At 39.3% G+C, this 27,875-nt stretch overlaps 3 protein-coding genes across 6 annotated transcripts in view; 1 reads left to right on the forward strand and 2 right to left on the reverse strand.

The window, feature by feature from the left end:
• Positions 1 to 27,875, forward strand: part of matk (megakaryocyte-associated tyrosine kinase) — a 634,871-nt gene that overhangs the window by 468,019 nt on the left and 138,977 nt on the right. The window lies entirely within an intron of this gene.
• LOC104955574 (sterile alpha motif domain-containing protein 9-like) lies at positions 7,356 to 14,977 on the reverse strand. The gene is made up of 4 exons (XM_010782931.1): positions 14,817 to 14,977; positions 13,029 to 13,090; positions 12,859 to 12,923; positions 7,356 to 12,644 (listed from the first exon to the last, which is right to left on the reverse strand). The coding sequence occupies exons 2-4, from the start codon at positions 13,045 to 13,047 to the stop codon at positions 8,121 to 8,123; spliced, it is 4,608 nt and encodes a 1,535-aa protein (XP_010781233.1). The 5' UTR covers positions 13,048 to 13,090; positions 14,817 to 14,977; the 3' UTR covers positions 7,356 to 8,120.
• The window catches only part of tfcp2l1 (transcription factor CP2-like 1), a 29,166-nt gene continuing 18,002 nt past the window's right edge, over positions 16,712 to 27,875 (reverse strand). For 2 of the 4 annotated variants that reach the window (XM_010782928.1, XM_010782927.1), the window contains 9 exons: positions 24,098 to 24,208; positions 23,009 to 23,109; positions 21,704 to 21,755; positions 21,508 to 21,601; positions 21,278 to 21,404; positions 20,303 to 20,379; positions 18,788 to 18,930; positions 17,353 to 17,404; positions 16,712 to 17,220 (listed from right to left, as the gene is read on the reverse strand). In XM_010782928.1, the coding sequence (XP_010781230.1) occupies positions 17,183 to 17,220; positions 17,353 to 17,404; positions 18,788 to 18,930; positions 20,303 to 20,379; positions 21,278 to 21,404; positions 21,508 to 21,601; positions 21,704 to 21,755; positions 23,009 to 23,109; positions 24,098 to 24,208 (795 nt within the window). In that variant the 3' untranslated portion in view covers positions 16,712 to 17,182. Of the gene's footprint in view, positions 17,221 to 17,352; positions 17,405 to 18,787; positions 18,931 to 20,302; positions 20,380 to 21,277; positions 21,405 to 21,507; positions 21,602 to 21,703; positions 21,756 to 23,008; positions 23,110 to 24,097; positions 24,209 to 27,875 lie in introns of those variants that run through there. The other 2 variants (XM_010782929.1, XM_010782930.1) reach the window with 2 other exon arrangements.

Raw genomic sequence — 27,875 nt, forward strand, 5'->3', positions numbered from 1 at the left:
CATCTTCAAGTTGAAAACAAACTGACATAAAAAAATAAATCAGCGGACCAAGAAGACTGTACAAAGCGCTATAGTTCCGACTGTGTCTGTTGCATTGTTCCTTTGTTTATTATGTCGAAAAAATAACCGACATTAGTCATGTACCTATGTAAACTTACCTATCTATCTTTTACAGGGAGAAACTAACTAATTTATCTATATATAAGGAAGGACATTTATATATTCTATGACGAAATAAAACCGGATTACGTATATACTCGGAAGACAACCACGACACGATTACTCTAACAGAATAGTAGGAGGAGATAACCGTTTTTATTTATATTTGTTCTATTCTAGTACTTAAGAAGAAATCTACGCTGAATAACCATCTCCCTATAGTATATCCTTCCTATCTTTCACAAGGCGCCGTAGGCAGGTGTTCTCCTCTCTACACCCCCGTCCCGACATTTTCTATATCTTCTTCTCTATATACCGGGAACCGGGGGGTATTTATCTTAGTTTGTCTCGTCTGTGTACTTGTTATCTTCCTCCCCCCCCCTTATCTATTACCTTAGTCTCTGTGTTAATGTTAAGAAGTTATTCTATTATTATGCACCCTTCACTTGTGTTCCGTCCAGTAGAGCACAGAGAAGTCTTCCAAATAGGAGACTCTCTCTCTCTCTCTGTACAATCTCTTCTTGCTATGTCAACTTTTTATTTCAAAGTGTCCAGTGGTGACGCGATAAATGTTGCTTTAATATCAAAGAGGAACTAAGAAATATCTTCTCTGGGTATTGCTATAATATTTTTGTTTGTTTTTTTTTTTGGTTTAAGTGGGTGCGCTGGTTTTTTTTTTTTGTTCTGTTTTCTTCTTGTGTTTTTTGTTTTTTTTTTTTTTTGTTTTTTTTTTTTTTTTTTTTTTTTTTTTTTTTTTTTGTTTTTTTTTTTGTTGTGTTTTTTTTTGTTTTTGTTGTTTGTGTGGGTTTGGAATATTTGTATTGGTATTACGTACTGTCATTGAAATCTTCCAATTCTTTACTACTTCGTCTTATCTTTACAAGTACGAAAGAAGTGAATCAGTGTTGGACGACCGATGTAATGGGTGCGTTGTTCAGGAGGGTTGAGATGTTGGTTATCCAGCTAACAAGTTCGGGAAACAAACTATCTATAATGCTTCTACTAATCCAGAGCGGTCCTATTGCACATTGCCCGTCGCAGGACATATTCAATCGCAGTTTGGGAGGTTCCCCACTTTTGTCGTAAAGCCAGAGCTTCAAAAGTGTTATTTTGGAATAAGGGAGTGACAGTTTAATAAAATTTCGATATAGATTTCATGAAGTAGGTGATTTTTTGTAGTTCCAAATAGGAACAATTAAATGTGTATATGAACCAAATTTAACACATGTGACGAAAACACAAAAGGGTATCCAAAAAGGTGAAAGCTAAGACTCTCAGTGGAAAGAAAAAAGTTCTCCTAAACTATCCTATTTGTAACTTGATGGGTATTAGGAGTCGATAGCAGACTTCTTCGAGCAGCTAACCTACAAAATCGGCGTCACGTGCAACCCTATACCACAAATACGCTGCACTTTAGGCTTTTGTAAAAATTTTTCTCGTCTTTTATTATGAAATAAAGCTCACACGAGAAACTTTCAGAGTGTATTGCGTAACATTATTGCCAAACCGACGTAATTATAATTCCTGCAGGTTATATAATTATACCTACACTTTTCGTCTGCGTCTCGTTTGATTATTCCGAAATAAATGTAATGTTTCGAAATTCACATTCCCAGAAGAAAACTTATTCTTTGTTTTGCAACCCCCATAGATGTCTAATTTATAAATTCAGACTGTTCATGAATTGCAGATTATAGTATAGTATTGCAGTATCAAATAAAACCGTGAACTGTTAGTGGCCAAGGACTTAAACTGACGTCCACATTGATTTCAGACTAAATTTCCCCAACAAATATAAGTGTAGTTAATTAGGGTCGGGAGACGTTTCATTGAGTTATTTACAATCACCTCATTTTTATGTCCAATTGGAGACATAACATCACCCATCTTGTTTCATCTTACGACGACCATTGTTTTTGTAAAGGGTTGAACCCTAGTTATTTCATATAGAATGAGAATAGAATAGAATTCTACTAAGCTACCGATGACGGTATAGACGTTTTACTACGGAGACTTGGCAACTGTTCACGTACAAAGTCCGAATAGTTAATTGTTGTCCTCCCCAGTGTCTGTATTCTGGTCGACAATTTATTTCGGAAGGAAGACTGGAATGACAGTACACCATATATAATTACGACGGTAGATACCTGGTTCGTTCAAAAGTGGATAAATACTTAATATACAAAATTTAAACTATGTGGTTAACAAAGCATAGGTGATTTGGAGGTCCCATACATGTGTAAATTATGACCGTTGAAGATTAAATACCCTTTTATGCTTTGCACAAAATTTGATGTTAAGGCGGTCATCTCTGCACATCTCTTAGTACAACCGCTTTGTGTTATCGGTCGTTACACTATCAAGACCCGCCCCCCGACCCGAGGCAAGTTTCAGTCAAAACCTACAACCTCACCCGTCACCCGGTTCCAATGCGCTCGAGAAACTTTACCTTACTAGGTGCCACCTGATAGGTTTGCCTGTAACTTGCCCGGTCGGGGGGGCGGGTCTTGATGTGTACGACCGAATAACACAAAGCGTTTATAAGAGATCGTTGCAGGAGATGACCCTTTAACACTCAAAATTTTTGTGCAAAAGCATAAAGGTCGCCGTTATAATCTTCAAACGGTCAATAATTTGACACATGTAGGGCCTCCCAAATCCCTATGCCTTTGTGAACACAATGAGTTTAAATTTTGTATATTAAGTATTATCCACTTTACAACACAGGTATTCCCGTCGTAATTATATACTGGGTGACTTCGATTCCAGCTCTCGAAATAAATGTCGACCAGAATTACAGACACGGGGAGGACAACAATTAACTATTCGGACTTTGTAGTGAACAGTTCCAAGTCTCCGTGTAAAACGTCTATACCGTCACTCGGTAGCTAAGTAGCTAATTCTATTCTATTCTATTCTATATGGAAATAACTAGGGTTCAACCCTTTACGAAAAACAATGTCGTCGTAAGATGAAACAAGATAGTGATTTGTTTATGTCTACAATTGGACCCATAAAAATGAGGGATGTAAATAAACTCAATGAAACGTCTCCGACTAATTACTACACTTTATATTTGTTGGGGAATTAGTCTGAAATCAATCGTGGACTCAGTTTAAAGTCCCTTCCACTAACAGGTTCACGGTTTTATTTGATACTGCAATACTATACTATAATCTGCAATTCATTAAACGGTCGAATTATAAATAGACATCTATGCGGTTGCAAAACAAGAATAAGTTTTCTTCTGGAATTGAATTTACGAAATACAAATTTATTTCGGAATTAATCAAACAGACGAAAAGTGTAGGATAATTATATAAACCTGCAGGAATTATAAATTACGTCGGTTGGCACATAATGTTACGGCAAACACTACGAAAGTTTCTCGTGTGAGCCTTATTTCATAATAAAAGACGAAAAATTTTTACAAAAAGCCTAAAGTGCAGCGTATTGTGGTATACGGGTGCACGTGACGCCGATTTTGTAGGTTAGCTGCTCGAAGTGCTATCGACTCCTAATACCCATCAAGTAAAATCGGATAGTTTAGGAGACTTTTTTCTTCCACTGAGTGCCACAACTCTGGAGCCTGGCCCTTCAACCCTAAAACCAGCGCAGCCAGATGAACCCCAAAGCTGCAGCTCTGCGACCGCTGAGACTGTCAAAACCGCCGGCATCGTTGAACAGAAACAGGCTGGTTCCGTCTGCGTGGAGGTTTTTTGTAAGGGGACATTGAGACACGGTAAGCTGCACAGCTAATTGTAGAAAAAAAATGAGACCGCTAGATCGTTTGGGCAAAGAGAAAGGTACTTCAATGCAGAACGGTACAAAAACAGAGAGTGGTTAATTCTTTGCAAAACTGGAAAAAGTGCCCAAGCCTCCTGGACAGCCACGAAAAGTCTCCTTTTCAAAGAGTGTGTTCAAAAAAAGTGCAGAAGTACATACATTAATGTTGTCTTCTTCTGTTTGCTTTAATACAGGCTACGTAGTTATGCAGCACCCCCACTGGCAGTAAATGGAACTACTACAAGGAACCCTGTTAATTATGATCAGTTATTTCAGGACTTTTATTATACACCTTGAAAAAATTACCTCGTGACCTCAATGGTGGATACGGCCATGCCTGTAGCCAGAGGTTTATGATTACCACTCAGCTATAGTGCCTGTAGATTTAGCATCTTTAGGCGCTTTCACACCGGAGTACTTTTCCCCTGTACTTTTCCCTTTTAGTTCCGGTAGTTCCTGGGATTTTGCGTTCACACCAAAAAGAGAAGTTAGTTCATGAAAACTTTTCAGTCCCTGCTAGAGAGGTGGTGCTTTCCTGGGGAGAAATAAGTTCCAATTTCTGATTGGCTGGGCAATTGCAAACCACGCCCCGTAAAACTCTGAAAAGTTTTGTGAAGCCGCCATTGTATTTGCTTACTTAATTAAGTTACGAGTAAAAGCCTTGTATTCAACAATTTGCTTTAAAAGTATCAGCATCAAGTTATTTCCTGAAGTACCAAAGGTAAAAATGACTTGATTATGATCAGAGGTGGAAGAAGTACTCAGATCCTTAACAGAAGTAAATACTTTACTTTATAAAGCAATACTTAATAGTAATGTCAATATACTCCATAACAAGTAGAGCTCCTAAATTATAAGTAAGTACTACTACTAATTTACTAATATATACTGTATTATCAACAGAAAATGTACTTAAAGCATAAAAAGTGAAAGAACAATTCTGCAGAGAAATGGCCTCCATTACGTGATATATCATGACATTATCTGATTATTAATATTGTAGCATTTCACTGTTACGGCAAAACTTTTTTTATTATATTGTATAACTTTTTTTGTACCTTGAACTTGAAATATTTTAGATTTCACATTATATTATGTTTTAAGTTGATCACATGCAACTTAATGCAATGTCTTAATCTGAAAAGTCACTAAAGCTTAATAAATAATAAATGAATTAGTAAATGTAATTAATTATTAAAAGCATAAAGTAGCATGAGATGGAATTTCTCAAGTAAAGTACAAATACCTCAAAACGGTTTACACCTAGCCTGCGTTTGGAACCCACAGCTCCCTTTCACTACAATATATAGGAAGGACACACTTATCACCAGAATGACCTTTGACCCCTAAAAGAAGACCCTTTGAAGATAGCTTTCAGCCATGTGTTGCAGAGCCACATATACCTCACATGTGACTCGATCCATTCTGACTGACGCTGCATACTAAAGACCAAATTAGCTTGTTGTTAGCATTTTGTGAACCTACCAAACTTAGTGTGACTAAAGCTATTCAAACTGAACAGATGCGTGAAGTTCTTTTAGTGTCTATAAGCTTTCTCCTCAAATGCAGACATCCAATCCCTTACAGATGTGTGTCACTTGTTGAGCCATCTGCTGCTCTGACACAGCGTGACACAGACTCTGCCGGTCTCCTGAGGCCGGGAACCTGAGCTCAGAAAGGCCAGAAAGCAGCATACATATTCAGTAAAGGGCTCCACACCTCGCTCATCATCCTGAACCACACACTGACAAGGCATCTGCACCCCCCCACCCCCCCCCAGGAGCTGGGGGATGTAAGTATGTGTTCAATAGAGACGGCTGAGTGAGAAGCTGCCCTGTTGTCCATTCAAACCTCAGACAAGTCACACTCTCCGTCATCCAGGGAGGCAGGACTTCCTCTGTTTGTCGACCCTGTTACTCTTTCGCCTCGCTCCTTCACCCTCAAGTTCAGTTACAAACATCTGTCAATAGTTATTGTGCATCCTCAATGAGGAGTTTCTCAAGTGTATTGGCACCCTGTGAACTGCTTTTGAATATGTGCCTTATATTTACATACAGTGTACATTAATTTATTTCATTTCAGTATTGTCCAGTGGCATAACATTTTAAGATTTTTTTATTCTATTGGTGTCGGATAACTATTCTATATGTGGTGTTAAACTAAAGGCAGCCACAAACTGGAATTATAGCACAGGTTTAATCATTTCTGAGGATGTTGCGCCCTCCTGTGTGCGTTACTGGTAAAAACATCCCAAAAGTACTTCACCTCCAATACATAATTCATCATTATACAGTTTGTATATCTTTGGTTGGTAAAGGTAATGTGACAACATTTTGAAAAGTATTTCGACACAAACTAATATATGAATAAGCACAATAAGAGGTATTAAAAAGTACGTGTTGGCCCTAACTCAATCCTTAGGAAAGGTTTTATTCATCTTCACTTCGAGTGGTCTGCATGCAAGTATATCTGTCTTCATATACACACATACACATCTATATTCACCTGCATACTCTCATGTGTACAATCTACGTGCCTGTGCGTTCTTCTGCTTCAATTTTGTCAATCTGATTTAATAAAATAAAACCAACATTTAATAGATTAGGATCTACTATTCCCATCAAGAAGAGGAAAGGAGAAATGTTAGTTGGGTCTTAGAAAGTATGCTCGCGTCCAGGTTATCTCCATCCATTTATTACAAACTTCACAGAATTTGGAACCATCCCATTTGTCTTTAAATAAAACATATCTTTTTGAATTGTTAATCAATTTATTTTACCAAGCGTTATCAATCTTTTAAAAGAGGTGGTTCTGGATTTGGTTTATTTTAATGATAGATTGATTTTTCACTTTCTCTAGAAAAGGCCTGCAGCCGCTTTATACCCCGCCCAGGTAAAGCGTCAGAGAGCAGGAGTATTTGAGGCTTGTTACATTATGGTTTTGCTCAGTTATAACAACATATTTTCAAATAATTGGCCTCCCTAAATCCACATTATCTTAAACACGTCAAATCCATGTATTATTGTTGTGTGGGGTGTAAAATATGTTTCATTTTTATATTATAGATTCTGAGTGACTGAGATGAAGAAATTCTATAAACTGCTATTTCTTTCAAAGTCTCCTCTGAAAGTTTAGTTTTAAATCAAAGTCTGATTTCAGGATTTGTGTACATTCCAAATAATGTCGTATTTGGAGTTATGTGAAAAAGTTATTTTATTCTAGACCAGTTTTTCTTAAGTTATTTTTATATTACATTAATAACTAAGGCCCAGAACATATAGTACAAGGCAAGACATTGATTTTGTGATACAAAGTTTTAGGATAGTGATGTTTCTTTCGTTTGGCTAGATAGCCAATAAAAACGTTGCATTTGAATGTAAATAACTTCTTACATGTTAAGGTTTCGTTTAATCTTTATTAGAGTTATTGCAAAAATGGAATGCTCATTGTTTTTCATTGAATGGTATAATAAAACGTGATTGAACCAAACTCTCAACAAAAGTAAAGGAACTCAAAAGCTAAAAAGTATTATTGATGATATATATGATGAATAATTCATAATGAATATAGAAAAACAAATAAAATCAACATTTCACTATCAGTTGTATAAAGATACAAACATTGTTCAAAGACTATCAAAATCAAAATAGTTTAAATTGAAAAAAAAAGTGACCATTGTGGAACATGATGAATCCCAGATACATGATGCAAAACGTTTCAAATTCTTACAGAGTTATTTCAAAACTTAATGTGTTCTTAAATATATAAAGCACATCATTTCATTTCATGGAGCAATATTATCAAACTGCCACACAACATTTGTATTTAGTTGATCCTGAACATGCAAAAAAGTAAGTAGAATTCCTTGTCAGGTCATATCATTTTGATTTTCATCATTGTTAAAAATGATTTACAGTGACCTGTGAGCGTGAGTACACAATCTAACACAAAACATTTTCAATAGGTTTGATTTTAAGGTTATACTTGACAATTACTTTTCTTTACAAAACAACAGACTGAAAAAGGTAATGTACAGAGCCTGGGATGAACACAGAACATAGCTGTACATTGGTTGATTTTGCATCACTGTTTACTTTTAAGCCAGTGTGTATGAACAGAGGGATGCAATGTTTAGCTGAAAGCTACAGCATGTTGGAACAGGCTGCTTTCAAAGTTTAATTAATGTCCAGTGCAACAGGGCCTCTCATTGAGAAACCAGTGAAGAAGGACACTGTTGACCCCTCGGCATGAGCACAAAGCTGACTTCGAAACATTGGGGTGACTTCAATCTTCAGGTTTGGGATGCAAGTATCTGCCAGTATCAAGTTGTTCTTCACCTCGCCAGTGACCCTGCAAAGGCGCGTCTCCACCTCCTTCTCTTTCCATATTTTGCCATTTTCCCACTTCACAGCAAACTCTTCCTGCCCAGCCTTGATGCACTTTGTGATTTCCCCTAGGTGTACAAGTCGTTCATAGCCCTGTTTCCTCCCCAGGAAGAAATGGACAATGGGCCTCTTTCCATTGTACACTTCCTTCATCTCCGTGTGATAGGAGGTCCTCATCTGTGAGATGCACATCCCCAGACTTCTAGGTAGAACATTCTGCAGATTGCACTGCTGTGGCCACAACAACACAACAGCAATGAAGTAAAGGGACAAAGTCTCACTTATTGGGATTTGCTCACGCATGACTTGGTAAAGGAGATCTAATAGTTTCTGGTATGGCAGGATGTATTTTGATTCCAGTTTGATACAACTCAACACAACATTGACGTAGATGAAGTTGATTCTTTCCCTCACAGTCGGCCTATGGGGATGTTCACAAAGGAACGCATGCTGTCTGGCGATCTTTTTCAATGTATCAGGTGAGATCTTGTTTGAGAGACACGTCAGAATCCCAGAGTAGCTGTCAGCTTTTTGCATCTCCAGGTATTGTCTTGCCTCGTGGAGTTTCAGCATGTTTAGCATGCCCTGATTCTTCAGAAGATCTGCAGAATCTGTCTTGCAGAAGAGATTTGCATACACTCTGAAACATCTGAAAAGCTTCTTTTGGGCTATTTGGTCACGATTGTCTTTCATTCCAGATCTGGAGCCCAAGTTCACATAAAAACTGTCAAGGAAGTCGAAGTTCACCTTCATCCTACATCTGAGGCTGTAAAGCAAATCCTCAAACGGCCTGAGAATCATGTAGTAGTGTGTGTGTTTTTGGTGCCTTTTATCATTTCTCTCTACATCCTGAAGTTTCACATCTCCAGAGAGAACCCCGCTCATAATGTCATGGCGGACATTGTCGTAAGAAAACACCGGGGTCTTTGCCAGCAATTCAATGACAATTACACCGACCTGAATTTCTCCCAGGCACCCTGCTGTGTTGAACGGGCAGTTGTCTTTCAAGTTTTTCAATCGAAGCAATGACTCCTTCTTTGCAATGCTCTGCGTATCCTTGAACGCATCTATTGCTGACTGGGACATTTTGAGAAGCTCTTCCAATTTTTTAGGACTGATAGGTTCCTCCTTGTAGTTTGCAATGGCATTTTTCAGCTCATGCTTGATAACTTGTGCTGATGTGTCAGCAAAATAGGAGCTGTCGTTGGAGAGTTCCCTAGCTCTACGTGCCCAATCTGCTGCCTCTAAGAAGTCCTTCTTCTTTAGGTAATAGTACCTGGCCAGTAACTGAGAAACAACTGCATCTTTTGGAAATCGTTTGGATGCATTTTGCAGCACCATCTCTTCGAGTCCTGGGGTTTCACTTGCAATGTGTTGAATTAGTGGAGAGAACTGAGATTCCTCCACTGAATGATATCTCTTCACCAAAATGTGGTGAACGTCTTGCAGGAGTTGGTCTTTGCCTTGTGTGCTCTCATAAAGCTTTTCTGTGGTCAGCAGGAGGTCAGTAATATCAGCTTTGCTCACATTGTGTGTTGTTGTGAGTTCCTGCAAACAGTGCTCAGCGATACTTGGATGGATCATTTTCACGGCTTTAAATACTAACTTACCCGCAACTGAGCAGGTGTCAATTAAAGTAGAAAATGTCCCAAACCCTTCTTCAACTTTGATGGTCCCACAGACTGGTTTTGGTTGAAGACCAAGAAACTCCTCACACAGGGAGACAGACAGTGAGGATCTGTTGCAGTATACCTTCAACAGAACTAGAACAGCCAGGAGTTGTGCATGTTTCTGATTTATGTTGAAGCTCTTTAGGGTATTGCGGGCCACTCCTTGAACATACTCTGGCTTGAAGTTCTTCTTCAAGATCATGAATCCATAGAACGTGTCTGCATTCTTGTGTGTCTTCTCTATTTCTTTAAGTTTTTTCTCAAACAGTTCCTGCTCTTTCTCGGAGAGATCATTACCAATGAATACTGTCTCTTCAGTTTGTTCAGTCTGATCAGACGACTCTGACCTCATACAGTTCAGAAGAATTACCTGTGAAGACTTTGACTGAATCCTTTTCTTGGCACACTCTTTCTCGATGAGCTGCTGCAAGTCAAATACTTTTTCCTTATCATCAAAGTCATCTATCATCAGCAAAACAGGGATGCGTGGTGATTTCTCCTCATGTTTGTACATTAAAAGACTGACCACTTGATCAGCAACTTCAGCAAAGTCAGCATTGCTGTCTCTGAGGACTGCACAACGGAATTTGTCCCGGAGAGCCCATAAAGTGTGCATGGCCAAAGTTGTGCCACCACATCCAGGCACATGGACAAGGTTGAACACCACGCAGGCATTTCTCAGGGAGCACAAGTCTGGTATGACTGTGTCCATGATGAAGTCAAACTTGTCTCGTTTGATAAATGGTGTGGATGCAGGCTGCTCTGAGAAATAGAAATTCCACCATGAGACTTTTCCTCCCTTGTAGAAGTTCTCCTCTGTGACTATTTGTTCCTCATTTCCTCCATCACATTGGTTCACACACAGGACCTCTAAGGAACTCAGGCTGCGCTCCACTTTCTTTTCAAAGGAGACTTTGCTTCCCCCCCCACAGGGTAGGAAACGACTGGACCTACGGTTTTTGGACAAAAGACTTAGGATAGTGCCATTAACTTCAGCAAAGCTGAGATCATATATGCATCTTCCAGAGATATTGATCCCGCACCGAGCATCAATTAGGTCCTTCCAGGAGGTAAATGCTTTTTCATTGTCGCATATACAAAGGATTTGCTCTGTGCCTCTGAGCTCCTGCCAGAATGTACTGAAAGTCTCAACAAGAGGGTCCATCCTCTCACTCACTGTTGACAAAAGTAAAAAGATAACAAGGAATCTCTTGTTTGGAAGTACATCTTTCCGACACAAGAAAGAAATCACATCTCGAATTGAGGCTCCCTTTTCCATCAACCACTCATCTATGTCTGAAGGTGTCTCATCCTCAATACCTCCATTGCAGAACACCCAGCTGGTGTTTCGAGTTAATTTCAACTTGTTTGCAATGTCCTCGACTCCTTCTGTGATTTTATACTTTGCTGGTAAATGGACACTTACTGTACTCTGCTGTTCGAAGTGACACTGTAAACCATGTTTAGCTGATTCTGGATCAAAGTCTAAAACAGCTGTTGGGTTGAGCTCTACGAGGAATCCTAAAGATTCTAACTGGATTGAATGTGATTTGTTAGTTACTATCACGTAACGCTCAAAGTGTGACTTATCTAAAGAGTGGGTTCCACCAGTTATCATCTGACTGAGTCTGGAGCCTTGGGTACTGCTTTTAATCACATTGAGGTGCTTCTCTTCAGCTTGTTTCCGGAGTTGTGACCGCTGTGCCATACCATCAACAAACTGGTTGTACTCTTCCATCAGTTTGGTGGATGTGGTTGGTGCGAGAAGATTTCTGCTACTACCTCCATCTCGGACAAAGAGTTGCTTGTATGGTTTTGTTTCATTCTCGTCTGTTTCTTTACCTTTTCCTTTTTTTTTGGCTTTTTTAATGTTCCTGTTGAATGTGTGGTAGATGCTTTCTTCACACACCATACAGTCAGGAACTATATCCACTTCTATGACACATTTGTCAGAAGATGTCATATTCTTGTTGAGAACCTCAACAAATCGAGGAGGTTTGATGCAATTTTGAGCAGATTGTTTGTGTTTATACTCAAAGTAACCATCAATGGCAGATTTTAGTTCCTTTAAATAGGCCTCTTTGTCCTTAACGACCACTCCCAACACTTGTCCATGGCTGAAATCAGGCTCGTCACCTATTCCAAAGTGTATGGTGCCATTTGTGCGGCTATTCATGCAGGCAGCTGCGAAGCGGATAACCTCAGCAGTGAACTTGCTCATTTTAGTTTCATCAGTTGTATTAGTGAAACCTTTATACTCGTGGCAGGGTTCAATTAAGTCTAAGGCACCTGATTCTGGAATATCAAGAATGTTGCTCTCGATATATCTATGTGTATCATGCTGCCTACAAAATGGATAAGGCTTGCATGGTCTTCCACACTGATTTGTAGCATTTGTTGGCTCCTCTTTCTTAAATTTCACTAACTCATGTCTGGCATGAATGAAAAGTTTTGCAGGTCCAAAAGTCACACCCATTTGTTTTAAGTCTTCTCTATCTAAAAGCAAAAGACTTGGTCCATTAATGTCCTGCTCAAACAAGATTTCTGCAACTCCGTCATCAACATCATCTAACGTGAGAGTCCATGCTTTCACTTGATGTTTACTCCAGTCCTTGATGTCCGGTGGCAGATCCTCCTCCTGACTCTGAAATAAAAAAGTCCTGTTATTTTTCCAACTCAAATTAATGAACACATTATTAAGGTGTTGAAACATAAGGTGTAGTAATACATAACAACTTGAAGTTGTTTAATAGGTTAGAGTTTTTACAAAGTTGTTAGATTGATAACTTTAACGCATGGATGTAAATGTATTGCGAATTACATTCCTTTCAAATACTGAATGTTTAACTGTCATTTACCTTGATTTCACCTCGATCTGCCATGGCGGTGTTGGTTTCTTCTTCACAAAAGTAGATCACTAAACCTACAAAAATAATCAAATAATTTAAAAGGAGCAAATCACATTAGAGGCCTATAAATTGCATAGGAAGGCTCGTTTAACATAAAATCACATACGTTTTCTCTTTACCTTTATTTTTCCTGATCATCCATGATAGCTGGCTCACTTTTCACACATCTTGACCATTAATGCTGCAACAGAAAGTAGAAATATAATCATATTGATGTCTTAACCTCTTGAGTCCGATTGCCCCCGCGGGACGCAGCATCTTGTAAGAAACAGAGTCTCAGGGCTTGTTAACATTTAACAACCTATTAATGATGCATACCCACTTAACGGGAAGAAACAGACGATATTAACAATTTTTACCTAAACGAAACACAATTCAAACACCAAGCGTCTAAATCAGCGCTTAACGAAAATGAGCTAACGCTACATTAGCACATAACTGGCTACTGGCGATTTTTCTACTTCATGCTACCTGCACAAACGACATGTCATATGAAAGCCTCCCCTCCCTGCCATCGGACCCCTGCCCTCAGACTCTCTCATCAGATCCGTGCGTTACTCACTCCACGCTCTTGTCTGAACTTGTGTTTTTGTGAAATGTCTAAATCCCCATGAGTCATTTGGTAACTTCTATGAACTTGACAGCACAGGTATCCCAGCAGTCATTTTGACATTCAGGCAAGCATTAGTGTTTGATGAATTTGCTTTTCTTAACAGGTTATTTAAAGTTTTTTCTCATATGTATTTTATAAATTGAGTTCAGAGACACATAGGCTACACTGTTGTAACATGAAGGTAAGACATTTATTTAAAATGGGGACAGTGTACAAAAAATTGAATGCATCAGCTTAAGCACAATACTGATTTATCCCTGGGTATGCATACAGTGCATATAAAATTACATTTTTCACGTGACATAAAAAAAAAACTTAGGGAGTAACAGTTTTAATCTGACTTTAACGGTCTACTATGTGTAGGGATAGAATTAGAAAGAAAGAGCTGTTTGAGCAAATTTAGTTTGTCCTTGTTGTTGATCTGTTTTAACTGTATATATCATCCGGAATAAATTATTAAGCCAGGGGGAAAATAACCATGCAGTGTAATAGTAAAAGTAAAATAAACGAACATTGATCATGAGCAAAACATATTTCAAAGCTAATTTAGTTGTAAAAGTGCTGATGAATTAAATAGTGACAGTACTGTTTACATCATGTAAACAGTACTGTTTGATGTTTACTGTTTACATCATTGCAGGTCTCCCTTTAAAAAGAGATATGATCTCAATGGGACCAATCTGGTTAAATAAAGGTTTGAAATGAAATGAAATGAAAACATCCACCCTGACAACACACTGCACGTTAATCCCTGCCTGTCTGTCTCAGGGTTTCTGCTGCGTCATGGTGAGAGGCTCCTTTGTATTTCTGAAAAAGCTCTTATTTCCCCACTGCCAACAGTGGTTGAATAAAACACGGACGAAGCTGCAGATGTAACTCTTTCTGCGCAATACACGACGTATTTAGCGAAGAGAAGTCTCACATTATAGTTTAATAATGGGTTTTATTTGACTGATGTAGGTTTTTTTGGGTGTGAGTGCACTGCGATGTCAAAGTACGAAACAGGAAGCTCCTCAAAAGATTCGAAATCCGACAAAAATGTAACGTGAGCAGAATGCATGATCCGTAAAATCGAGACAAATACAATGCTAGATGAAAGTGAGGAATGAAAGACTGATTTTCAATGATTTAGATCGTGACTGTTTTTTAACACTGCGCACATACATGGAAACAGACACACACACACACCCCCCCACTCACACACACACACACACACACACACACACACACACACACACACACACACACACACACACACACACACACACACACACACACACACACACTCACTCACCATCCCGGAGACCTGTTCCTCCGCAGTCTCGGTCCGATCACTGTCCAACATGCACAGCTCTTAGAAATGACTTTAGTGATGAGCAGGCTTCATCCAACACACCTTCATCCTCCTCCTGCTGTTTGCAGAGGAGAGAGCAGGCGATCTTAAAGTGGGCGGTCTGTTCTGAGGAAACGAAAGCTAACAAATACTGTGTGTGTGTGTGTGTGTGTGTGTGTGTGTGTGTGTGTGTGTGTGTGTGTGTGTGTTCTGAACTTCTGACAAACGAATCCTTTATGTTCCTCTTTTTCCCCCTCCATTTTTCAAGAAAATTGAAAGTACATCAAATATACACACAGAACCTTGACAACAGGGGTACACAGGGCCGTCCCTGGCCAACTTGGGGCCCCAAGCGACATTGTGAGATGAGGCCCCCCCCCCCCCACCGACAGGAGTGAAAAAAAATGTTTGGAAACAAAGTAGCCTACTTTGTAAATATAAGTCCTGTTTATTATTATTATCAACACAGTTACTTTTTTATACAGTGAGGTAAATGGTAAATGTGCGTTGATGCTTATGATAGCAAGGCCACTTAAGCGTTCTTGTGCCATTGACGCCCGGAGGTACGTCTTCACAAGATTCAGTTTGGAAAAGCTTCTCTCATTAGACGCAACTGTAACAGGAAGAGTTACTGCAATGCGGAGGGCAATCCAGAGATTTGGGTACAGTTCCTGTAACTCACTTTTGTGGAGAAATGACAACATCTCCAGAGCAGTTTTTAATATGATTAATGCAAATAAACTACTTCTACTAATAATAATAATAATCAATTCAATAATATAAATACTATATTATTTTATTATAATATAGTTGTAATATAGTCAAGACAAAACATGCTTATGACATGCTCAAAAACGGATATTTCTTAAATCTGTATTCAAATGTAGTTCCCTCTGTCAACAATGTATCAACAACTACACACACATTTCCTATCACTATTTCTCTGTTGTGGTTGACATGATGATGACTGTTAGGAGTTAAGGGGAGAGGCTGAGCATCAGCATGAAATGTGCAACTTGACATAAAAATGAATAAAAGGGGAAAAAATGCTCCAAGTTTTTTAGGCTGTAAACTTTAACTGTTATGTAAGCCAACTGACTGACAGTTTATCACTCTTCCTCCTGTACATTAGCAGATAAAAGGAACTGCGCACAAGCCGAGCTCATAAGCCGAGGCCCCCTGCGCAATGTGAGGCCCCCTGCGCAATGTGAGGCCCCCTGCAGCCTGCATGATCGGCCTGTAGGGAGGGACGGTCCTGGGGGTACATAGACCTGTACATATACTGTGTTATTGTTTTACAATTATATGTATGAAGAAAGACATATAAAGAAATAGTGATATTTTTGGAATTCTAAGTAAAAATGTGGTTTAGAGTCAGTCAGACGCTTGCTTCAGTAGCACATCATGTGCTTCAGAAGCGAGGCAAGAATCCTAGCCTCGGAAAACGAAGAATTGTGGAACAGGCTAACAGGTGTGCGTCATATGCGAGGCCCCGCCTTAAATGGAGCGCAATTTCCGCTAAAGATTTGGAAATTGGTCCATGCGCAAAGCATTGTGGGGATTTTAAGACCGCAGAGTCTACACATGTGCAGCCTCGAAATTTCTCGCTACGAAGTAGGCCTTGGTAGAATTCCAAGTATGCTGGACATTGGAACAGTCCTTTGGCGGCACTCAATGACGTAGTATGCTTGAAATAGTGGCTCTGGAGCAGCTTTACTCGACATTGAGAAACACCCACAGAGAAGAGACAAGAAGAGAGAAACAGTCGGAGTAGTTTCAAATGGCGTGTACAAAAAAGAGAAAGGTAGACCGCGAAAACAGAGCATTTAATTTTTCTCTTACTGGACCTCTTTGAAATGCAATTGAATACCCCTGCATTATAGCAACAACAACAATAATAATAATAATAATAATAATAGCAATAGAATGTAGGCTGTATATAATATGCAACAGAAAGAGCAAATGGACTACATGACAGCATTTCATATCTGGGACAAGCAGAAAAAGAGAGCAGGGACATTCAAACATCAAACATTTTTGTTCATTTGTATCTCCTTTTTGTTGGCATGCCATTTACTCTACTTTATCATGAAATTCATGAATTTATACAAGTTTGAGCCGAAAATGTATACCTTCACCTTTAATTACAAGACACCTGAAGCATGAATCAGTAACTTAACAATACAAATGAAACAGAGAAATTCAAGAAAACCATTCAAAAGCCACATTTCCGTCAACTGAATACAGCATTTTACTTTACTGTACATCTTAGGACTTATATACAAGCTGTACAATTCCACTGTTCTCAGAGGAAGAGAGAGTGTTGGTCACTTCAACACGACGCGGTATCCATCCGTGGTTTCATCTGGGAGACAGATAGTAATCCGGTAAACGATCATTAAAAACACAACTGGTCCAGCTACACAGGGTGTATAGGGAATGTCTGTTGATGAACAGTGCGTTGTGGAATCAGAGATTCACTTTGATAAATGATTACCTCTTAGAGTGCTGAGGATGAAGCTTGTTTCCTCCCTGAAGTTCTGCACCATCTGAAACACACAGATTCACCCATGTCAACAGATTATATCCATTTCCAAAGTGCTGCTTATCACAAGTGAGGACATTTTGTGATTTATTATCATCTATAAATCCAAATTCTTTTAAATATCATAATTATCTTCTGCTAACCTGTTAATGGCAGTGCCAAATGGTCAGCTTTAGATAAAGACTTTAGTAAGAGTTTAGGATAGCCTTTTGGCTGTCAAAACTATTTTATTGAGTGGTAAAATTAAGGATAATGGATTAAAGATTCAATGATTCAAGATTCAATTTCAAATGGATTCCTCTCTGAGGAACTCAACAGGATTAACTATAAGGGCAATATATCTGAATTTATAGGGCGACACATTCAAAATGACATGCAATTTCGGTAAGACTCATCACTGAGGTTAAAAAAAAACTCCCCCCCTGTTTGGCAAAAGCAATATCAACAAGGGATGTAATCTTGTTCAGGATAAGCAATAAGTGTTTCCTTATCATAATAATCAGAGATGCGGAGCATACAGCACTACAGGCAGGGGCGCTGTAAGGGGGTGAAAAGTTAGGACGATTCTAAGGGCCCGCGACTGACAGGGGCCCCAAACAAAAAAATATAAGTAACCTTTCATCAATCATCATCAACAATTAACATTAATATAACGTTAAATTGACAATGTACTCACTAAACTTACGATTCATTTCACATTTCACTCCTCTTTTAGCTGACATTTAGTAAATGCAGGTACATTTTTAGCAGCTATTCATACTAAATCAGTTGTCCCTCCCCCTGGTGCCAGGACCAACAGATCCATCTCTAGACTTAGCAGCCCTGTCCATAAGTGTTATATTTTCACAGCTCAGTGTCAGTAAATATTGTGCAGTTAGTATTGGACTACAAGATAGATGCAAGCCTGTACATGTAGAGTTATTTAAAGCATAAATGAGTGGGTTGGGTTCTGGAGGTGTGGTTACAGCAATTGTGCTTGGTTGGCGTGGCCTGGGCCTGGTGGTGGGGCCCAATGTGATATATTTCCATGGGGCCCAAAATCCCTGGCGGCACCCCTGCTTACAGGACAAAGCTGTACATGTTGGTGCCACTCTTCATTATTTTAATCATTATAGTCTTTGTTATAGTCATGGGTCATTCAAGGAGGACCTTTAGACATCAAAACTTTTGAAAAATGAACCCTTTATTTTCAAATGTTCTTTTATGTATTAGAGAAAAACAGGTATCAAAGGTACACTTTTTATTAGATGTTTTATTTGTTGTTTTTTAACAGCGCTCAATGGTGGGCTGGAACTTTGAAATCAATTTTAGCAGGCCGGGCTCTCAAACGGAGCTCTTTGGTGAACAAGTCAAACATGTGAAGAGTTGATATGAGACGTAAGGATACCTCATCAGAGACTAGGACGTGGATCCCGCTCGGTTTCTGTCTGTAGATGTGTGTAATCTGCTGCGGGGGGAGGCTGTACAGCATAGCGATCTTTTCAGAGAGGTCCATCAGCGTCAGCTCCTTCAGGTACAGAGCGTGGTAGACTGCAGGGAACACAGGAGGGAACACATCAACCTGCTTTATGTACACCAGAACACTACATTTCATTCTGAAGACATCATTGCAGACTCTGTGACAATAGGCCCCTTTCTTGGCTGAGAAAATTGTGTTTTTGTTGTAATGAGAAACGTAATAAAAGTGTATAACTCTCGTAATCCATTATTTAGTTATGTTTTTTTATTTTTTGTATCAATTACAAAAACATCACAGTGAAATGCAAACTTCCATAAGATCACTTATTAATAACTATGACTTGTTACATGGAGGGAAAAATGCCTGACATTTGCAATAAGTGAACATAATGAGGGTCTTAGAGGGGAGACTGCGTCTGTCCTGCACAGCTGCCGTAAACGAAGCAATCCAATGAAGGTTGAGTCAATGAGCGTACCGTAGGTTAAACGCCTTCTGGACACCAACATTAACGCAAGGGGTTTTCATTTTTGGTGAAAAAAAGGTACTTTTCTCAGTAGGTTACTCTGTAACGGTACAAGCTACATTTTAAAGGCAGTAATGTTGCTGTGAAACAAGTTTCTTTTAAAATTAACACTACCTAACACTGATGATTAATTTCTCTTAAGAAACACTTCTCTATGGTGGCTGACAGATGCAAACATGCTACAACTGCCTAAGCTAAACATTTCCATTAGGAGAAATGTCCAAAACTATGTAATGTATCTGCCAAAACACACGCAAATGTGTCACAACTGAAACAGGGACACTAAAAAGTGAGGCATACAGCTGGGACCAGAGTGCTTGGTGACGTTCAGGATTATAAAGTTGGACAACTGTCTCTGTTGCAGAGTTAGTCTGTTTCATAACTATACAAAAATAAATGTACAGCAGATCTGCAACAACATGGGAGGGAGTCATGTGAACACAATGTTCAAATAAACCCATAAAACATTTTAGGTAAGTTTCCAGTGACAGTTGGACAACTTTATAATCCTGAACGTCAACAAGCTCTCCGGTCCCAGCTGTGTGCGTCAGTTTTTAGTTTCTCTGTGTTTTGAGCTTCTTGCAGCTTTTTTTTTCTCCCAGCGTTTTGTGTTTGCAACGTTTCCTTTATGCAGCACTTTTAGTAGACCCTGTGCATGTTTCCTGGAGTTGGTGAAGATGTTTCTTCATTTGCATGAGTTTTGGGACATTTGTAGGGGGGTTATTTGCATTGTTTTTGAAACCGTAGCACGTTTCTCCTGATGTAACGTTTGGCCGTAGTAGCGCGTTTGCACCTGTCGGCCGCTGTACTTCTCCTTATTCCATGATAGTCCTTTAAAATGTTTTTACACACGTACTAAAATACATGTGTAAATATTCAACATCATTTATAGAGATCAGAGGACACTGTATGGCACTTACTGTCTCCAGCCCCCGGCTTTACGGCAGGTCTGGCCTGATGCTGACACACATACATGGTGAGACGGGGCTGAATACACCTGGGAAGGTGAGCAGAGCTGTAGTATGGAACTGGGTAAGACACACAACAGCCTGACTTCATGTGTGCCCGCCTTTCTACTCACTAACACTAACTTGACAGACTTAAATGCAGGTACATCTCTGTTTATCAAAGTTATCTTACTATATCTGTATTGATTATTGACATACTGCTGATAACTACTAACAAGACTTCTGAAACATGACCAGTGCTAAAATATGACTGCTTTATTTAAAAGGCAATCACGAAAATCTAAAATAAATATATTAAAAAACACTGGTTTAATCTTTGCCAGTGCATGGTACAGTATAACAGTGTGTTCAATCATTTGGATTTTAGTTTAGGGTCAGAAGAGGATGTTCACGGAGTTTTACTAATAACATTAACCTGCAGTGGTGTGAAGTACCAAAGTACATTTACTCAAGTACTGTACTTAAGTAAAATTGTGAGAGACTTGCACTTTACTTGCGTACTCAAATGTTTTCATATTTTGTACTTCTCCCCACCACGATTCAGAGGTAAATAGTGTACTTTTACTCCACTACATATATTTAATGTAAATAAAATGTATTTGAAAATTCAAGTTTGATCCTGAACTTCTGAAAATACAATGATGCATTCAAACTAAAACTAAGTATTTGAAAAGTTTTTTCAGGTTTCAAATTATTTAGATTCAGTTTAGCTATTTTTGGGAATGAATAATATTTACTCATATTTCAGTTTTAAATATATTTTGATATTTGAGTCCTGCTTGATCAGTTCAACAGATTGTATGCTTTCAGATTGAGAGACTGTTTGAATGCATTGTTGTATTTTTCGTACATTTTCAAAACATTACATTTTTTCGAATTATCGAAACTGTTGGCCCAGATTTAGCTCCATGTATTTTATTGTCTCACCTTCCTTTCATGGTGTTGAAGAGGCGGATCCCATCAGCTGGACCGCAGATCTGGACCAGATCCTCCCTGCTCATCCTCAACAGATCTGCACCTGCAACAACAGCAGAAGATCCACTCTGCTTCCTACCTGTTCAAAATATTCATGGATTCCTTTCATATGCTTTTTTATGTTTGAGTCACTCGGCTGTGTGCTTGCTTTCTCAAAATAGTGATGATTGTTCTGCCTTTACCTGCGAAGCTGCAGAAGAGCCTGCAGAAAGGGGAGAACCTATGTCTCTGCAGCCACTGCTGCGTGTCCTGCAGCGAGGACGAGGGCAGGAGGTGCTACATGTCAAAAAGAAGAAGAGCCCTTGAAATGAGTCTCCAAATAATGGCCTAAAAGGGATAAGAGAGCAACATTAACACTTTCACTGCACCCTTACTTACATCGGAGCAGGCGGGCATTAGCAGCTCCCCTGGCTGGGTTGGAGAACAGTTGCTACAGAAACATCCACACAGGAAGAAAATAGATTAAGGTGATCAGCTGAGTGTCTGTCTGTCCAATTCTAAGTGTCTACTTTTATCTCTCCACACACTGTGAAGAATTTCAGTGATAGGAACTCCTGGTAAGCACCCATAGAGGGAGCCGTTAGCTCCATATGTTAGCATGACACTACAGAGACAGTCCCACATACTCTAGATCTCTGAAACCACAAACAAAGTTTACATTTTGGTCTTTCTTAAAGGTCCCATTTCATTCTTTTCCGGTTATTACCCATCCCCTTGTGTGTTATGAAGGTTTTTCTGCATGTAAATGGTCTGCAGAGTCACAAACCCTCAAAGTACACCCTGTAGCGAGTAAAACTCTAACACAGAAAAGACCTGTCTATGCTGCCCCAGAACGCCTCGTTGGAGATTTCTCTTTTTCTTCCTGGGTATCGCTACGTAGGGATACCCAGTAGCCACGCCCAGAGCTATGGCCGCACCCTCTGCCAGCTTTTCACGTAACAAAGCTTCCCAAAACCTTCCAGTGATTCATGCCGGATATGTACAGCGTAGGGCACTGAAGGACGATGCTGTTCCCACTTTGTTTGGACCAGCGGGAGATTCGGGTACACAACCTGTAAGTATTCATTGTTTTTTGTGTATTTATGAAGTTTAAAACAAACAAGGTATCTACCACGACTGTTTAAATGGGTAAACGTTTTTCTGACTATTACGTTGAAATGCTCTCCGCAGACCCATGCTCACAGCGTTATAAACCTTTTTCTTACTCAATATCAAGCCACACTTATTGTTTTTACTTCGGCTGTGAGTGTTTATGTGTGCTCAGGATGAGTTTCGCTTGTTCTCCTGTATCGCCGAGGCGCCGACACGGAAAGCCAGTCTGCTCCTGCAGCAGCTCACACAGCTGTGAGGAGCTGCTCAGCTTCCCGACCAATCAGAGCACACTGGGCTCACAGGGAGGGGGCAGGAGCTCCAACAAGCCGTTTAGGACACAGAGTGAATACCTTTATATATACAGTCTATGGTGAATACACATACTATACAGAGATGCTGTATGAGAGAACAATGTGAGTTTGGAACATTGAACAATGTAAATCTATTCTAGTAGACCTCAACAATAGAATTATGATCAGTAGAAATGGCCATGTCATGGGATCTTTAAGATTAGATGTACAGTTTTCAGAGCTCGATGTATTAGCTGTATGCCCGCCCACATGGTGACATTGGGCGATAATGCTGACTCACCCATCTGTGAAGGTGCAGGAGGTGGGGGAGCTGTGGTAAACTGGAGATGGAGTGCTGCTGCTGTGGATGCTGAGGTTCAGAGCGTCAGGCCAGGGGGAACACTGAGAGACACAGCAGATACATCTCAGGACAAACACTGCATGAGTAAACCAAAACCAAATATTTAGAAATCCCTATTTCATTACAACAATGGATCAAATGACTTTGTGTAAGGTAATAGGTGTTGCATACAGTAAACCTACGAAGGATTAGCATTGAACCCCGTCAGCTATGAAGCCTTTAGTCTGTGTTGCCCTATTTGTTGTTGTTCTAGGCTCAAAACTCTTCTCATCTACTTCATTTCCAACACACAGAAGCTTCAATAAACCACAGCAGAGTAGCTGCACAGCAGCACATGCAGACTGAGTTCAAAGGGCAAAATAAAAATGGACAAATATTTCTCTAGTGAGGAGGTGGAGCCCAAAACTTATTTTTGTGTTCTTACATTACCATCTTCAATGAATAAGACATGTCAGTGTTTTGTTCTCAGCTTACCCTGCACCCAAAATATATTAAAAAGCCACTTTTACAATAAAAAAAAAATATGCAAAAAACATTTTGACAACTTTTACAATCTGTATTTATAAAGTAAATATGTTTGGGTTGTGTAATATTTTTGGTTAAATCACGTGGCTGGTAACCTTTACCAAATTAAATGTATTAAAGACTTGAACTTAAAGACTTTAAGATTTGAACACTATAATGAGTTCAGTAATAGATCTAAGTGGTTGTTTCAGCACTGTCCTTCAGGGACCTCTCTGGAGTCACACACATTATTGTTTCCCCGCTTCAGCTCTGATCAGGTTTGTCTGTCTGCGAGATGAATGACAAACCACATTAAGCTGAGTCACTGTACATTCACAGACACTAAAGTGATGCAACCAATGATTGACAGAGCCACTGAGGTGTGAGATGACTGTAGGCTTCGGTGCTGCTGAGATTAGATAACACATGAATTCAGATCAATAAAGTTGCAGCACTACAATGAAAGCAAACAAAGGCTCCTCTCTGGTATGGAATGTGTCCGGAGACAGGGGGGGGGGGGCTCACCTCTTTGAGCACAGTGCTCTCATGAGACAGTTGGTACTTCTCTCTGTCCTGCAGCGCCTTCTTATCAATCTTCTCCCTGTCGGTCTTCAGCTTGCGATCAGCTCCTTTAGGCTTACAAACATAAAGATGGAAGTGTAAACACCTGACACAATGTGCAAAAACAAAAATAATTCAGTCATCTTTGGGGTGTGCATGTTATAGACTACGAATGCAGGCGTTAAGAGAGCAGTAAGGATGCCAGGACATTTTTTATATTTGTTACTTATTCAGTCTCCCTTTGTAACGCTCAAACCAGAGTTAGTGATTGATAGAAAAGTGGAAAGACTAACGAACAAGTTCCTGATGAGTTTGGTTTCACGAGGTTATTCTCAATTCAGCCTGTTTTTGAAGAGAGCATACTAATGTATGTTTTTGACATTAATACATTATAAACAGGGTTGGTTGGGTTACTTAATGGGTATATTTGGTTACAGTTACTAGTACAAATAATAAAAAGTATCACATTATAAAAAGTATGTAATCTGAACCTTCCGTTACTTTTGGATTACCTTAATATGAAATGCAATGCAAATAAATATAAGAGAAAATAAATATCAATAAGATGTTTTTTTTTAAAGTGTATTATATAAGACAAATGAACAATGAGACCTTAGGGTAGAATAAACCAAGATATTTAGTATCAGAAATGTGTCCTCTTTAAAACGGCCCTCACAGAATAGTAGATTACAAATGCTGTTTCAGTTACATTAATTAAGAGCAAACACTTTATTGTTGTTTAATAAATCAGGTGTTCAACTCCTGCATTAAAATAAAAAGGCAGTATAGGCCTATATATATATATATAGGCCTATACTGCCTACTTTTTTTTTTTGTTCTTGTCTCAAAACTATGAAAGAACACATGGAATTATCTAGTTGACAAATAAGTGTTAAAAAATCCAGAATATGATTTATATTTTAGGTTCTTCAAAGTAGCCCCGTTTTGCCTTGATGACAGCTTTGCACACTCTTGGCTTCTCTCAGTCAGCTTCATGAGGTAGACACCTGGAATGGTTTTCAATGAACACGTGTGCCTTGTCAAGAGTCAACTTGTCGAATGACTTGCCTTCTGAATGTGTTTGAGACCATCAGTTGTGTTGTGCAGAGGAAGGGTTAGGCGGTGTTTACATGAGAACGAAACGGGTTGTATCTGTTACTTTTCTCTCACGTGTAGCCCGTTCGTTCACACGAGGCCATAACGGAACCGCGGAAACGATAAGGGGTCCCAAGGTGGATAGATCTGCAACCGGAACGCTCTGGGGGGGTTTCCGCGGTTCCGTTATGGCCTCGTGTGAACGAACGGGCTACACGTGANTATACAACCTCTAATAAGAAACAAAGAACTCCTATAAGGAGAATTACAAATAATACACAGGCCTACTTTAAAATAAATTAAACACAGCACTTGGGGAGTCCTCTGCACATTTGAAGAAAAAAAAATATTATTAAAATGGGCCCACTTTGAAATAAATAAAACATATAGCTGCACCCTAAAAATAGTTAAAGGTAGGGTAGGTAAGAATGGAGAAACCAGTGTGGTCGAGTGCGCTAGAATTTGAAAATACACAACCGGAAAAAATATGCCTCTTCCTTCAGACTTCCTCACAGAGCCCCTCCTCCAACACACACGAACGCGCACATGCAATGAGGGCACGAGATAAATTTGTGCACAGATGGAAGGCTGACAGGCAGGTAGGCCATCCAGTTATTTTAGCCAGGTCGGCTAAAATGATTGGTCGTGCTTTTTACAGCGCTACGGCTTCCAGAGATGAATTTTTGTATGTATTTATTGTCAAAGCATTTAATATAATCATTGCTATCGGGATGTTAAGAGCATTCCATGGATTATAACAAAAAGTGTTTTCTGAAATAAATTACATACCCCATTGAATTATGACTGAAGATCGTCAGCTGTCTTCCTCTCCGTGTCGTTGTTCCCGTTGTTCCTCGACACGTAAAGGCTGCAGCACCTTTGACAACTTCTCTCTACATATCAAACATACCGGTAAACCAGCATCGTTTGCTGTGAAAGCATATAACTCTGTCCACACAGAATTAAATCCTGTGTTCCTCCGGTACTTTTCTTTGATTTATCCATAGTTCGCTCATCGAGCCGGCGGTCCCCGCGCGAGTGCCTCCAATAAAAGGCGCTCGCGCGGGACCGTAGCAGGATGTGACGCATATTTTAGTTAAAAATATTAAAACCGTTTTGTTTTTTATTTATGTCACAGTATCACCTCAAAATACAAGATACCAAACATTTTCAACCATGCAACAAAATATAAATAGTCCTACAAATACTTTTATTTTATTTCCTTCTTATTTTTGTCTAAGCTCAAGGGAGCCAGAGCAGAGGGCTTAAAGGGCCGCATGCGGCCCGTGGGCCGCGAGTTGCCGACCCCTGGACTAGACGGTCAAAGTCAATACACACTATATAGACAGCAGTTCAGTAAAGTCATCAAAAAAGCTGGCACAGTATTTGGGTGGTCTATAGATATTTAGGAACAGAGCTAGAGAGGAGCATTTCAGCTGAAGNTTTCCATCTATTTACAATATTTGTTCAAAATAAGTTAAAAAGTAATTCCAATGTCAGTAAAAAATTTAAAACACAGTTTGAAAGGGGAGTGATTAGTAAAATATGCATAAATAAAAATAAAGAATGCAGACTAAAGATAGGAGAGAGGAGTATATCAATGATGTGTTATTGGTTGTGAGCATATTCTAATGGTTTTTGGAGTATTGAAATATATACAGTTCTGTTTCATATGAGTGTTGAGAGAGCTGTATCCATAAATCTCTTAATTTGTGCACCAGATTGATGCCTTTAACTTAAATTTAAAGAAACAAATCTTACCGGGGGGCATGCCCCCGGACCCCCCTATCGGATGTGAGGTCATCACAAATAAAACAGGTTCATGGATAGATAAGTTTGCACACTCATTATATACACTACACATGTTTCTTGTATTAATTAACACCATAGTCCCTAATATATATATGTAGAAAGGCAGGAAATGGAATTAAATCGAGAACAATGTTTCATTGCGGAGGACCCCCTGTTTTGTGTCCCCCCCACTTCTCAAACCAAAGTTACACCCTTGACTACGAAGGATCATCTTTTTCTACAGCTGGAAATAATTTCACAAGAGAAGTTGACTGTAGGTCAAAAGCAATTCCTCTTACTGTTAAATATAACCAGAATATAATTTACTGGTAAGAATGTACTGTTCACAGTGTGTTCCTTCTTGTAAAGACCATGTATTGGCCTAAAGGGCCAGCTATAATAATCTCAGGCTCTGATCAAATCTAATGCTGAGCTGCATGATGCTGATTTTAAATGTAATTCGTTGCATTTCATTTAGGATAGTCTCGGAAATGCTATTAAATAAACATTGCATTTAGTTGTATTGCCCTGAAAGTTTCAAACTGTTTTTCATCAATATAACACACAAAAAGTAAGGACATTTGTGTTTGGTAAATGATTTCTTTGTGGTAACAATGCTTCTGGGCAATACATCTTATACAGTTGGAAAGCCTGTTTTCTGACCTTTCCAATTGTACCACATTTGTGAGGAACAAGCATGTGTGGGATGGGCAGCAGAGCTGAGTCTGTGGGTTGCGCCCATGAAGAATGTGACACATCTCTTTCAGAACCTCTTTACACAGAGGGGACACGTGTTTTATAAAAGACATGGAAAAAGTGGACATTGCTTAATAGGTGACCTTTAAATGAAAGCTCC

Source organism: Notothenia coriiceps, unplaced genomic scaffold, assembly GCF_000735185.1.
Source record: "Notothenia coriiceps isolate Sejong01 unplaced genomic scaffold, NC01 NC01_scaffold00024668, whole genome shotgun sequence".
Classification (NCBI taxonomy): Eukaryota; Metazoa; Chordata; class Actinopteri; order Perciformes; family Nototheniidae; genus Notothenia; species Notothenia coriiceps.